Source organism: Medicago truncatula, chromosome 1 (genome assembly GCF_003473485.1).
Source record: "Medicago truncatula cultivar Jemalong A17 chromosome 1, MtrunA17r5.0-ANR, whole genome shotgun sequence".
Lineage (NCBI taxonomy): Eukaryota > Viridiplantae > Streptophyta > Magnoliopsida > Fabales > Fabaceae > Medicago > Medicago truncatula.
The window spans coordinates 55,736,821-55,750,686 of NC_053042.1; the positions used below are offsets into that span (position 1 = coordinate 55,736,821).

A 13,866-nucleotide genomic window follows, 5' to 3' on the forward strand; every position below is an offset into this window, starting at 1 on the left:
GAATGTGTCGTCTATGGAGGCATTAAACTTGATATGCATACTATTGATGAGCTTAGATGCCATAGGAGGGATATGCGAGTTCAAAACCTGAGTATGGAGGTCATGAATGTCTATGAATGAATGCCAAGAGAAACCATCTTTGAGTGCATTTTTAGTATGAATAATGGAAGACTAAGTGGGTGAATCGGTAGCTTGAGTGCAAGGGACAGGAAAAAAACAGATTTTTTTTTTGTCTATCACTAAACTACAACACAATTGTCTCACACACAAGTTATCTAAAATACAAAAATAGTTTTTTGTCCACAAAAAATCATATATAACAAAAAATGATTCAATACCGTAAAAGTTTGCCATGTGCTGTTATGCCTTGTACTTGTTGTTTTGTCATGTTCTATTCTCCCTTATGTTGTACTGTTTTGTCTTGCATTGTAGTGTCCGATACATATTGTTTAACAAATCAAACACACCCTTATATTAAGAGACATATGGAATACTAAGAGCATCTCTAACGGGGAGTCATTTATTTAATAAGTACATCAACCTATTAATGACCCCATTGAAGGAAAAAAAAAGTGGATAGTTATTACTTACCAACAACTATATAACGAGTTCCTCTCTTAAACAACTAATAAGTCTCTCTTTCATTTTTCAATTTCTTTTTAAACAGTTAGCATATATTAATTTATTTATTTTTTTTTATAAATAAACGATGTTACCCAAAAAAATCTATCTTAGATTCTTTTTAGTTTATTACAATTATGGATGCTAAATGGTCCAATAAAAGAGACACAGATAGTATATACCACTACCTCCGGTCCTTATTATAAGAAAAAATTGATTTTTTAGTTTCATCGTGTAAGTGATGTATCTAATTTATATTTATAATAAGATACATTAATTGAATCAAAAAAGTTAATTGTTTTTTGTAATAAGGACGGGAGAGACTATATTGAAGAGGGTGGGGCCGAATCTGGTGTGTGCAGGAGTATGAAAGTGTTGGCGTAACGTTACAATAATCACATTGAGCAGAGAGAGAGAGGGGAAGAAAACTCAAACTCAAACAAAAAGCGATTCGTCGTTACGTATAGATTGTGATCTCTTTTTCTTTGAATTTCATTCCATGTCGCCAACAACGAATAGCTTCTAACTATTCGGATCTCTGTGCTGTGCTTTGAGTGTTGAATTTTGAGTTTTGAGCGATGGCAGCAGCACCTGCAAGAGCTCGTGCCGATTACGATTACCTCATCAAGCTTCTTCTTATCGGCGACAGTGGTTCGTTATTTCATTTCATTATCTTCCAGATCTTCATGTTATCCATTATTTATCAATTCAATTCATATGGGGGATATTAATTATCTTTACTATCACGCACACCCAATTTTACATAAATTTAATGTAATCTTATATACCAAAATTTGTTAAGAATAATGACCATAACCCGGGTAATAAATGGAAGATTACTAGAGAATAGAGGTCATAGGAGATGTTTCATACGAGGCCACTGTTCTCAATGGTGCAATTTCCACCATTACAACTACTTGAACCATGGGTGCCACGAGAATGGCAGTTGCCATGGCTTTTCCTTCAATATTCTCAATATCATAAGGTTCATATGGCCATCCGTTAGTTAAAATTCTACCATGCCATGGCAACGCCGCTATTTTTTTTAATGAAAATTTAGGGACGACTCACTCCATGCCAGGAGACTCACGAACCTCGTTCATGATTTACAATGGATTTTATATGTAATCTACCAGTTTCATAATTTCGGACTAGAACTCATGTCACAGTTGGTGTGAGCGGAAAGTCTAACTATATGTGCCAATCGCAATTGGTTCATCGCTGCAATTTGATGGCCTTGTATCTTGTTTGGTTTAATTTTTCTTATAGTTTAAAAACATCTATCCTTTTATTTTTATGTTTTTTCGTACTTTTATGACTCAACTATTTGTAGGTGTGGGGAAGAGTTGTTTGCTTTTGAGATTTTCTGATGGCTCCTTCACAACCAGTTTTATCACCACCATTGGGTTAGTATCTGGACACTTCTTTTATCCCTTGTAATAATGCTATAAGAGTTTCTTTCTCTTTCAATATGCTTTAGAAATACAGCTAACTTGGGCCTATAGAGTTCGTTTGATATATAATACTTATTAAATCTCATTTTTAAATATAAATACTTTGTCAACGTTGGTACCGAATTTCCTTTATCTTATACACATAAGTAATTGTACTCAAGCAGACATATATCTATATTTTTTCTGAAAATAAAATCTTATTATAAAAATGTATGGCAGCATTGATTTCAAGATAAGAACCATTGAACTTGATGGCAAACGCATTAAGTTGCAAATTTGGGATACAGCTGGTCAGGAGAGATTCCGAACCATTACTACAGGTATGTGTTTTGTCTTGTGCAAACTTGTTCATGAATTCAAAATTGATGGTTGTCCACTTGGTCTCCTACACTGGGAACTCGTAATTAATAGGCTTACGTGTTTACCCACATTCCTGTAGAAGTTAATTGAAGTATTATAGATGTGATTATTTAACAATGTGCCGTTAAACAGAATTAGTTATACAAGCATTATCAACAATTTTTGTCCACCTGGTCTCCTACTTCTATTGCTTGCTCAATTTATTTGATGAAAGGAACATGTCTTAAGATGTTATATTCTGTTGCAGCTTATTATCGTGGAGCCATGGGTATCTTGCTGGTTTATGATGTTACCGATGAAGCTTCTTTCAATAGTACTCTCCTTTCCCTGGTTTAATTTTCTGCTTAAGACAATTCATTTTGATGTATTTATTATGCACCAATGGCTGAAAATTGCAGGCTTCATTTCTCCTAGTAAATTGTATTTCCTTCTTATTTCCCCATCCATTCTTGTTCCTTGTGACCTCTAATACTCTCTGATTCACATTTAACTAGCCAGACAATCAAATGATCTGTTTTTATTTTTATTTTTTATGATTAAGCTTCCATTGTTTATTCTGCCTGTCTTTTGATGTAGCTCGCTTCTTTCTGTTCAGATATTAGGAATTGGATTCGCAATATTGAACAACACGCTTCTGACAATGTAAACAAGATACTTGTGGGAAACAAGGCTGATATGGATGAAAGTAAACGGGTATGTCCATCTCTGGGCCCTTTCTACTTTTACTTGACATCTTAGCTGTTTGTGGTATGAGGTTAGTTGACAAAGCAATTGTTATATGATTGACTCTTCTGTCCATACCACATTTACTCACGGATCTGAGATTTAGTAATATCTGTCTGCTTTCTGCTGTTTTTGTGTTATATTTTCCTTCAATACAAACATAAGGTGTTCTTTTTTCTCTAGGCTGTACCTACCTCCAAAGGTCAAGCTCTTGCTGATGAGTATGGTATCAAGTTCTTTGAAACTGTGAGTTGCAATATGCTTGATATTCACATTTTGTTTACATTATATGATTTCTATATACTTATTTTGAAGAACACATGCAGAGTGCAAAAACAAACATGAATGTGGAGGAAGTTTTCTTTTCAATAGCAAGAGATATCAAGCAAAGGCTTGCAGACACCGTTTCTAGTACTGAGGTACCTTGTTGACTCTTTCCTATCTTCATTTTTGTAGTCCCGAGAAGTGGAAGTTTATGCATGAATGGAGTCTTCTCTCCTCTCCATTATTTCCTTTTCTTCTATAAGTAAGAATTTGCCAACAATTACTTATTCTGCTAACTTGCAGAATAAGTACATAGTTTTGCTGCTTCTTTCTTGTTTGGCTTGTTTCTCAATGATGATATTTTCTTCTATGGTGGTTCAGCCCCAGAGTATCAAGATTAACCAACAAGATCAGGCAGCCAATGGTGGTCAGGCTGCACAAAAATCGGCTTGCTGCGGTTAATGAAAAGAACCAGTATCTGCAGTAAGAGGGTGCAGGTTCCCAGTAGCGCTCATTTGGGTGCTAATGTTATTCTGATGACAATATTAGTGGAGAGCATGTATTTGTTTCCTCTTTATCTTCCAACTTCACATGTCGTGTTTTAAGATTTACATTTTAAAGTTTTTTCTCGTGTAATTGGTGGAATTTGTGCTGACTTATTTAATTGCTTCAATTTCGTCTTTTATATGTAGTCTCTAACTCTTGAAAAGATATCTTGACAAATAGATTATGGCAACACTCCAGTTACAAAGTATACCAGTCCCAAAATTATAGTTGCTTAAGAACATAGAAACAACCATAAGAATGTTTTTACATGATAGAAACGGGAAGCCTTGCATAAAGAGCTGGCATTTGGTAAAGAAAAACTATGAAGATGGAATGCAGAATAACTACATAGTTTGGTTGCTTCTCTCCTTTATGAATGGGGAGCCTTGGATAAAGTCCTGGGTTTAATTTAAATACAATATTTATTTTGATAGAAGAGAAGGCCTATGTCCAATTTTAATTTAAATACAATATTTATATGTTTTATATTTTTTAGCATATTAAAAACATCACTTTTGGTCCTCGTGATCTTAACTTAGTTGTTAGGGAGATTGCAATATATATGCAAGAGTCGGGATTTGAACACGGAAACTCCACTTATTCACTTAAGAGACGATTTTTTTAGCCGAAAAGCCAGTTGACAACAATAAAAAACGTCACTCTTTTATAAAACAAATGTCACTATTAGCAACTCATTTCTTCTGCATATAAACAGGTGCTAGCTAGCCATGGTATCTACTAGTGTGGTTCATACATCACGCTATTGCTTAGAGAAGATGGATTTTTTCCTAGCTAAGGATTATAGTTTTTGAAAGTTATAATTATGCAGAAATTGATCACACGGATGACATCCTCCCAATTCATCCATTTCCTCAATGTTTTGAAGGAAGTCTGAGAAAACTGCATCAACTTCCCCTGGCGTGAAAGGCAATGTCTTGAGCGATAAAAGTCCTACAATATTAGTTTGAATTTGTCAACTCCGTCATGCTCCTGCGTGACCCCGCCTTGCCCATCCGATCATTTCGCATCAAATGCACTGGATGCCATTTAAAGATATCAATCGATTTGTTCCTGTTGCTGTTCAACGAGGACTTGTGAGTTTCATCTTAGATTTGTCCACTACTTACACTCATTTTAAAATCACATTAGGTCCTACACTTGAAAGTGTTTTCAGTTGTAGAAACCTTGTGGTTATTAATAAGCTTCTCGAAGGGTGTCCCGTTGTAGAGGATTTGCAAATCACTGATTTACTACTCGGAAAGTAACGGAGAGTTTAAAATCTTATCCAATTTCGTCAAAGATAATGTTTTGAATTTGCAGAGAGGAAGGGGATTGTTGGACAGAGACCGAGTAACAATGCTATTTTGTTAAAGTTACAATAAGTTGAAATTGATTTCTAATGTTTGTCTAGATGTCCAACCAACAATGTCAAGCTTTTCTTAACATAACTCACCTCGAGCTTCGGCTTATCTTTGTACCCACTTGAACTGCTTGATCAAAGTGCTCCAATATTGTCAGAATCTTACCCTTCATGAGGTTTTTACTTATGTCATTGATCAATTTTATAAATTCTGCTTTCAATTAATTTATATATTATTTTCCTAATTTATTTATGTTATTTTGTTAGTTTGATGGACATGGAATTGGTGACAAAATGTGCATGAAACCACGGAATCTATTTGCTCCGGATTGCCTTTCCTATAAACTAAAAACATGCTCTCTTATAGGTTTTAAAGGATCGACTGTTAGGATTCTATTTATAGCGTATATTTTGGCTAATGCGAAATTACTGAACACTGACGATTAAAGCCTCAAAAGGGGATTTAAACAGAAAACACCAAACTCTGATGCAACTATTGCGGTGTCCAAGGGGCTCTCCTACATGTCGAATTTTATTTGTTGAGGAAGGTTAGTGGATGTCTACTTTGGTTTCAACTTTCTACTAGTTTCTTACTTGCTAGTTGCTACTATGTCTATTATATTAGATTTAGATATGTAAACTTTTCTTTGATATTAATATGGTAGTATTGAATGGTTTCAAATACATCAAGTCTATCACCCTTAAAAAAAATAAAAATACATCAAGTCTATTTCATTAGCTCCTCTATGGCATATATTTTCAAATAAATATTTGACTATTACTTTTCCCATTTTATGGCCTTCTCGCACGCTCTATGCAAATTACGAAAATGTCTTTGGATTATAAAATTCGGAACATGAATGCGTGTTCCGGAACATGAATGGTATGTTACTTCATCTTTTTTTTTTTTTGACAAAATGTTACTTCATTCTTTTGTAAAAATTATATGTTAATGTTATATTATGTACCTAAAAATAACTCATTCTTAACCTCAACATGTAAAATGTTTTATTTAAATAATTTTCCTTTTATCGAATATTTGGCCTTTACCGTAAATGATACCTATTAACTGTTTGTTGAAATGTTTCTTCCACCTGTTTATATATATTGCAAAATTCTGATGTATTTTGTGGTAGATATTTAACAAAGAGAGTTCAATTCTAATTTGGATGAAAAATGTAATATTAACAAAAAAAATTGTTGCTATAATCTTTCAAAACCCTTTTATTCCAATAGGGCGATTTGTTTTGAAGAAATGGGGGAAATAAAGCGATGCCGATTTGCTTTGTTCATGAAAATAGGAGATTAGGTGTGAGCATTAGGGTTGTTCATGAAAATAGGAGATTAGGTGTGAGCATTATGGTTAAAACAGTAAAATTATGCAATAGGATTTAGGTTAAAATTAGGGCTTACGGGTTAACTTTAATATATAAGAAGATTAGCTGTGAGCATTAGGGTTGTTCATGAAAATATGAGATTAGGTGTGAGCATTATGGTTAAAACAATAAAATTATGCAATAGGGTTTAGATTAAAATTAGGGCTTACATGTTAACTTTAATATATAAGAAGATAAGAAGATTAGATGTGATCATTAGGGTTGTTCATGAAAATAGGAGATTAGGTGTGAGCATTAGGGTTAAAACAATAAAATTATGCAATAGTGTTTAGGTTAAAATTAGGACTTACGGGTTAACTTTAATATATAAGAAGATTAGGTGAGAACATTAAAGTTGTTCATGAAAATAGGAGATTAGGTGTGAACATTAGAGTTAAAACAGTAAAATTATGCAATAGGGTTTAAGTTAAAATTAGGGCTTACGGGTTAACTTTAATATATAAGAAGAGAAGATATTTATTGTAGAGAGAAAAAATAGAATGAAATAATAAATGGTTAAGAGTATTATAGAAAACACACATAATTTTATCAAAAATAATAAAATTTATTTGGTTTTTTGGATAATGCAATTTCTCTAAAATGGACATGTATTTTAAAATAGAACTAGTTACAAACCCGTGCTTCGCACGGGTTGAATTATGTATTTTTTAAAAAATTCCTCTAAAGGAGAGATGTTCAAATTACGGAACATTGCTATTCTTCGTAATTTTGAGAACGAAGGTCGCGTCCTTCGCACGGGTTGAATACTGTTTTTTTTTTTAAAAATCCTTACTATATGTTTGAATAAGTCAAATGAAACTGATTTCCTAAGATAAAATCCAAGTGTACTAAGCCAATCCCAAAATGTTACGGCACTAAATAAGGACCATCACTTAATTATTTAAATTCAACAATAGCTAGAATTATTCAAGCCAATTAACATCACACCATATACTTGAATAATTAGATCCTAAACATCTCAAGATACCAACAAAAGTCCTAATATATGTAGATTCTACTACACCGCGATTGCAGAGAAGTATTTCACCAACTGTTGTGTATCGGACAACACTCAAGCAGCTTGATCCAATTCCAACTTCCAAGACACATAAACCATCCTAACCACTGCAAAAACACAGGTGCAGATGAGCATGACAGCCGAAGAATGACACAATAAAAACAACCGAGCAGACCAGCTACAAAATCTCATTAACCTTCCATTAATCTAGGACAGAATGACATAGTAAGATTCAAGCAAGTTGAGTTTCAAAACATATATTAGGATTAACCAGTATCTTATAGGAGCTTTTCTCTTATATTGAAAGCACAGAGTATGCATGGTCATTTTTATTCACATAAAGAATAAGCTGTGTATCATAGATATTAATTAAAATGCTTGAATTGTCTGATATTTGAACTTGACAAAATAAAACTTATTCAATAGTTGTTGTAAATTGGAAATTTATCTAATACACATGGTCATGGTTTTTCTTTGAATTGTATATGTGAGAGAGACAAAAAGAAAATAACTTTACCTCTAATTTTGGAGATAAGGATATTCTTAGATTGAGAAATGGTGCTTTGACGGGGAAGACAATCGTATAAGACATTGCTTCAGTCGACCCTGATAATGATGAAGCAGAGATTTAGTCTTACATTGAGCACATTCGTGTTCACAAGTCTAATCATAGATTGAGAGACATGATTATTGAACTTCAATAGGGATGACATAGAATTATGACTCATGTTCAATAAGATATATGTATAAAGGGGTATAACTTTATAAATGTATTGGTAAGAAAAATGTTAAAACCATATCATCAGTTTTTTAGTTTTTTCATGACAGAGGCACACATTGTCTCAAAACTTAGGTAAGCTACCAGGGAACCAAGAAAGAGAATGAGTTACCATCTCAATGCTCTTAGTAAACATAACGTGGCACAACTTTAAAGTGTCTATCAAATGCATATTTTTGAGCATTAAAATTGCCATTGTTACTTCTAACAAATTCCAATTGATAAAATTTTGCCAAGAAATGCAAGAACTAAAAAACAACATAACACTACATTTTACGACAAAACACAAAGGTGTGCATGGAAGAAGGATTACAAAGAAAGTCTGAAATACACAAATCAACATACTAAGACACAAAAACACCTATAGTCCAGGACCAAATGCAAGAGAGAAATGTCACACTAATAATAATACCCCAGCAACAGGGACACACCTTATAGCTATATAGAATATTGAATCAGCCCATAAACTGTGGAAATGCAAATACAATTGAAAGATCTACTCTAATCCTGCTTCACCAGCAACTAATCTTTAATTACTGATTGGAAACATCTCATGACTCAATTGAAAGTATCCAGGACTGACTGAGACCTCAGTAAATTTTCAGTCAGTAATTGAGGCAGGTGATTGAAATTTCAATGAACTGAATGTCTCCTAACATGTGACTTTGACACTCTCTAATTGAGTCATGAGATGTTTACAATCAGTAATTAAAGGACCAATGGCAACAATACATAAATTCAAATTCAGACAGTTTGTGACAGTGACTACACCAGTTGAGATTGTTATTTTCTGAATGTTGAGCTCTAATTTATTTTAAGCATCTACATATTTAGAAATACAAAATTAAAAATACAAAACTCATAAAAACTACTGTCCTGCAGTCCTTGAGGTAGTCACCACTTTCTTGGAATATGCCTATTAGCTCTAAAAATTTGATACACATACCTGAGTTATTTCTTCGGAAGTGTCAATCATTCGTGCTCTGCTTTTCAAGTTTGTCACAACAGCATCAACATCCATATTTATACCTCGCCTCAGATCCATTGCATTCATTCAGCTGCTACTGATTTGCATCCTTCCGTAAATATTGCTCGGATAAGAACTGTAGCACAGGTGGTTCCTGCCTAAATTTATACCACTCATTAGTCGGGAGACAAAATGCACAATATCAGCATGTCAAATGTGGCCTTATTTAGATTTAATTTCTAAAAAAGCATAAGATACTCCCTCCCTCCACATTTTTTTTGGATTTTACAATCCGAAAGTAAGACGCACGAGAAACTTGGAGGTGATGAAAAATTCACAAATTCATTATCATAAAATTTGTTTAGAAGTGTCTCCAGAAATTCACAAATTCATTATCATAAAAATCTCTCTAAAATAAAAAGAAATTGAAAGAAAATGAAAAAAGGATCATGTGTCTCTAACCTGTTGCATCACAAAGGGAACTACAAAACCATTGGTATTCATGTTATTGTGAAGAAGTGTTTCATAAGGCACAAAATTCATCTCTTGTAAATATTCATAACTATCATCATCATCATCATCATCAACCCTGTTAATTCCAGAAGTTCCTTCACCATCTTTTCCTCTACTATTACTCCCCATCATAAACACAAACCAAGATTTTTTATAAAATCAAACACACAAATATTACCTTGATTTGTGAAAGGTTCAGCAAGCCACTCCCCGCAATTAGAAACCTTCTATCTATCATCATCGCTTGAACCACCCTCTTATGCGATATGATGTGTTGCTGCAACTCTATGGGAAACTGCAAATTAGGAAGAGATGTAGAGAACTCTATGAAAACAACAAACCACAAATATTTATCTCACTAAAACATAATCATAAACTACCCAAGAGGTGGGTTCTACAACTAAAGGAACTCACCTTAAACATTTTTTTTAAAGTCTCGACGCTGCTTACGTCCCATTTCAGCTCCTGCTATGCCCCATAGGCACTTTTCTCAAAACAGCTTAATTGCAGCTTATGGCCTCTGCATGTTCCGAATTCATTCCAAACATCAACCCACACAACCAAACACTTATGAACAACTTTTAGATCATTTATTCAGCAACTTAAACTTCAAAATCGCTTATTTTGCAATTTTCATGCCAAAACCCGCATAGCTTTTTCTGCAGATTTTCAGCACTACAGTCCAACTTCTAATGTGTTTTCTGAATTCATTCTTGATCCAAATCGTACAAAATTTATATCTAAACTGTAGGGAATTGAGGGCAGAATCTTAAAATCCAATAATTTCTCCATTTTGGGTTACACAGCAAAATTTTCAACCCATAATTCATAATCAGTCCAATACACTTTTTCTAACAATCTATCCATAAAATTCAGTCATGGTTCAACCATAATCAGTCACTTGTAGTTAGGCTAAACCAGCATTAAACAAAGTTAGGCTAAACCAGCATTAAACAACATTGATCGATCATGCATTCACTAACCAAATCTAGAACTTTAGTTTCACACCAAGCCGATTCATAAAACTCAAATTTTGGATTATTTAAAGTCAACCATATACCTTATAATTCTATGACAGAACAGCTGTGTTTAAATAGCAACTGGGACATATAGGCAAATCATAAAATTATGAAATTAAACATGAAGAAACTACTATATGTCCAACGCAACTGGTCCTACTCGAAAAAGAGTTTCCAGTCTTAAGATATTAACTTTCTAAGCTGACTGACACAACATAATTTGTAAAATCGAACAGCTGATTTCATAAAACCACTATAAATCACATAAACAATATAAAAATATAAGACTTGACAGTATTAAAGTAGTAAAAGTAAGCTTTCCAATCTAATTGGTTTCACTCAAAATTGATTCCAATCGCTCAATCTATACCCAATTTAACTCAGCTACGTCATAATGTTTTTATGCAGAAAAATAATCATATTTGTTTCACTCACAACCGCTACATGGCATATAATTTATCCAATAACAACTAATTCTCCTCTTACACAGCAAACATAAATTGTTTATCATGAGATACATAATAATAGTAATAATAATCTCAATGTCACTTCTAAATCTATCCAAAACAGAATTTGTAAAAGAAATCAATAATTAGAACATTGATGCTACAGCATGCAAACAACAATAGAGCAAGTACATTCATTAATCATAAATCAATTTTAGTAACCCACCCTAGAGAGGTTTTAAGGTTTGGGTTTAAGACTATGTTACCTTAGATTTTATCCAAAAGAGAGATACTTGAATCCCTAATTTTAACTTGATTTTGCAACTTCCATGATGGCTATAGCTTCTTCAATGGTGACTTCTCCTTTTTCTTTACTGTAGATGGAGGTTGCAGCTACAACTCTCTTCTCTTCCTTGTCTCTCGATCTCATAGTTCTCCTTACTTCTCATTTCTCTCTTTCTCTTTCGGTAACCCACTCCCTCTCACTGCCTCTTCTTCTTTTCTTCTTTTCCTCTTCTACGTTCAGCCCCTTTCTTCTCTCTCTCTCATCTTTCTTTTCTTTCTAATTTAATTGTAGATTTTTATATTGGTATTACCAAAATGCCCTTCTCTCAAATTACAGGATTACTAAATTACCCTTTAGGAGGGCAAAAATGGAAAAATAAAGGACATTCATTTTCTTATTAGTATTAGTATTAGTATATATAGAGGAGATAAAGTTTGCAAAATTAAGAAGGCAAGCATAGGTAATGATGCAATTCCTTCAAAAAAAAAAAAGGTAATGATGCAATTTGCAAGGCAGGTTCAAAAATAGATTATGGTGAAAGCTGTCGTAAGCGGTTGCCAACAGACGTAAATGAATCATTCGACAAATTTATAAATTGTATTTATATATGGAGGAAACATAAATTTTAGATTGCCTCATGCTTAAACTCCCCTAAAAAAAATTGGTCGAGCCTGTATATATCATTTGACAGTTTATAAAGATACAATTATCATTATGTATTAATAAAAATCAATTAAAAATTTGTCAAAAAAAACCAATTAACAACTTTACAAAAAAAAAATCATTTAATTGATTCAATTAAGGGCCCATTTGTTATAGTTTTTTCTAATATTTTGGTAGTGTAATATATTTTTTTAATTTTTTTAATAAATAAATTTTCAAGAAAAGTTTCAAATAAAAAATTCATTTGAATAACTTATCTTAAAATGTCATTCTAAGCATTTCATCATTTTGTTATAATTTTATAAAATTTTTGGATACTAAAATTTTTAAAAAATCACTAAAAAAAGTTATTTCAAATAACTTTTCCTAAAACTAAATTCAGTTTAATCTTATTAATTAATTCTCATTATCACATACATACATACATACATATATATATATATATATATATATTTAAAATTTCAGTATTCAAAAAAATTATAACAATAAAGTGAAAAATAATAGCTTATAATTTGAAGAGAAAACTTAATATTAGATTGAAAATCGAATAATAATCTATACTATATACAAAGAAAACTACCTCTTTCAGCACTTTTAGGCTGAATTTTTCCTTTCTAAAAATACCCTTAATTTTCAATACAAATAACATATGTAATAATTAGATAAAAATAAATGTAAATATTGAAACAAATGTAACAAACACGATATATATATATATATATATATATATATATATATTTTCCTTTATCATTTAAAAAGTGTAACAAACTATATGAGTATATTTATACTTACTTTTTCATGTCCTCGTGAGTTTAGCTCAGTTGGTATGGATAATGCATAAAATATGCAATGTTCGGGGTTCAAATCCCGACCACCACCAAAGGAAAACTTACTTTTTCATTATCTCAATTATACCTTTAAACAACTTTTTCTATAATAAAGATTTTTGTTGGTGTCATTAAAAAAAAAAAATTAGATTATATATTTTTTTGTTATATTATTGGTGTCATTGAAATAAATAATTATAATTAATTTGGTCTTTTATAACTTGAAAGCAACAAACATTTATATTTTTAGTTTAATCAAAATTAAAATTTCATAAAAAAATACTGTTTATAATTTTCAAACGTTAGCGCAATAAAAAGAATGGAAAAACGAGCACGTAAGGGCCCATCTTTTCGCTAATAATAATAATAGTTTGAGTTTTTCTATTTACACCCCATATTTTTCTGGTTACACCCAAATTTTCTTAAATTTTTTTATAATACCAAAATTGCCCTTTTATATAAATTTTCTTAGAACCCTAATTTTATTCATTGTCAGTGAGTTTCACCCTCTTTTACCCCACAAAGCGATCGATCAAATAATTTGATGTTCAATATCAATCTCCATGAAAATTAAAGAGTGAATCAAAATATTTTTCATCTATACTCAATTGGATATAAGTAAGTGAATTTCTTCTTCTATTTGCT

At 32.1% G+C, this 13,866-nt stretch overlaps 1 protein-coding gene and 1 long non-coding RNA gene across 7 annotated transcripts; one reads left to right on the forward strand and one right to left on the reverse strand.

The window, feature by feature from the left end:
* Nucleotides 1-982: 982 nt before the first annotated feature.
* LOC25485703 (ras-related protein RABE1c) lies at nt 983-4,176 on the forward strand. Its single transcript, XM_013614980.2, has 8 exons — nt 983-1,272; nt 1,955-2,027; nt 2,295-2,395; nt 2,683-2,748; nt 3,031-3,128; nt 3,342-3,404; nt 3,485-3,577; nt 3,804-4,176. Exons 1-8 carry the CDS (start codon nt 1,200-1,202, stop codon nt 3,882-3,884), a joined length of 648 nt encoding a protein of 215 aa, XP_013470434.1. The 5' UTR covers nt 983-1,199; the 3' UTR covers nt 3,885-4,176.
* A 3,377-nt stretch (nt 4,177-7,553) lies between these two features.
* Nucleotides 7,554-11,988, reverse strand: LOC25485705 (uncharacterized). 6 transcript variants are annotated; one of them, XR_003007908.2, is made up of 7 exons: nt 11,712-11,985; nt 10,395-10,500; nt 10,159-10,275; nt 9,930-10,056; nt 9,447-9,625; nt 8,240-8,328; nt 7,554-7,829 (listed from the first exon to the last, which is right to left on the reverse strand). It is a non-coding gene; the product is annotated as an uncharacterized lncRNA (long non-coding RNA). The 6 variants fall into 6 exon arrangements; XR_005643919.1 differs by having other exon boundaries at nt 9,447-10,056; nt 11,712-11,988; XR_005643920.1 differs by having other exon boundaries at nt 9,447-9,621; nt 9,930-10,275; nt 11,712-11,986.
* Between the last annotated feature and the right edge of the window lie 1,878 nt (nt 11,989-13,866).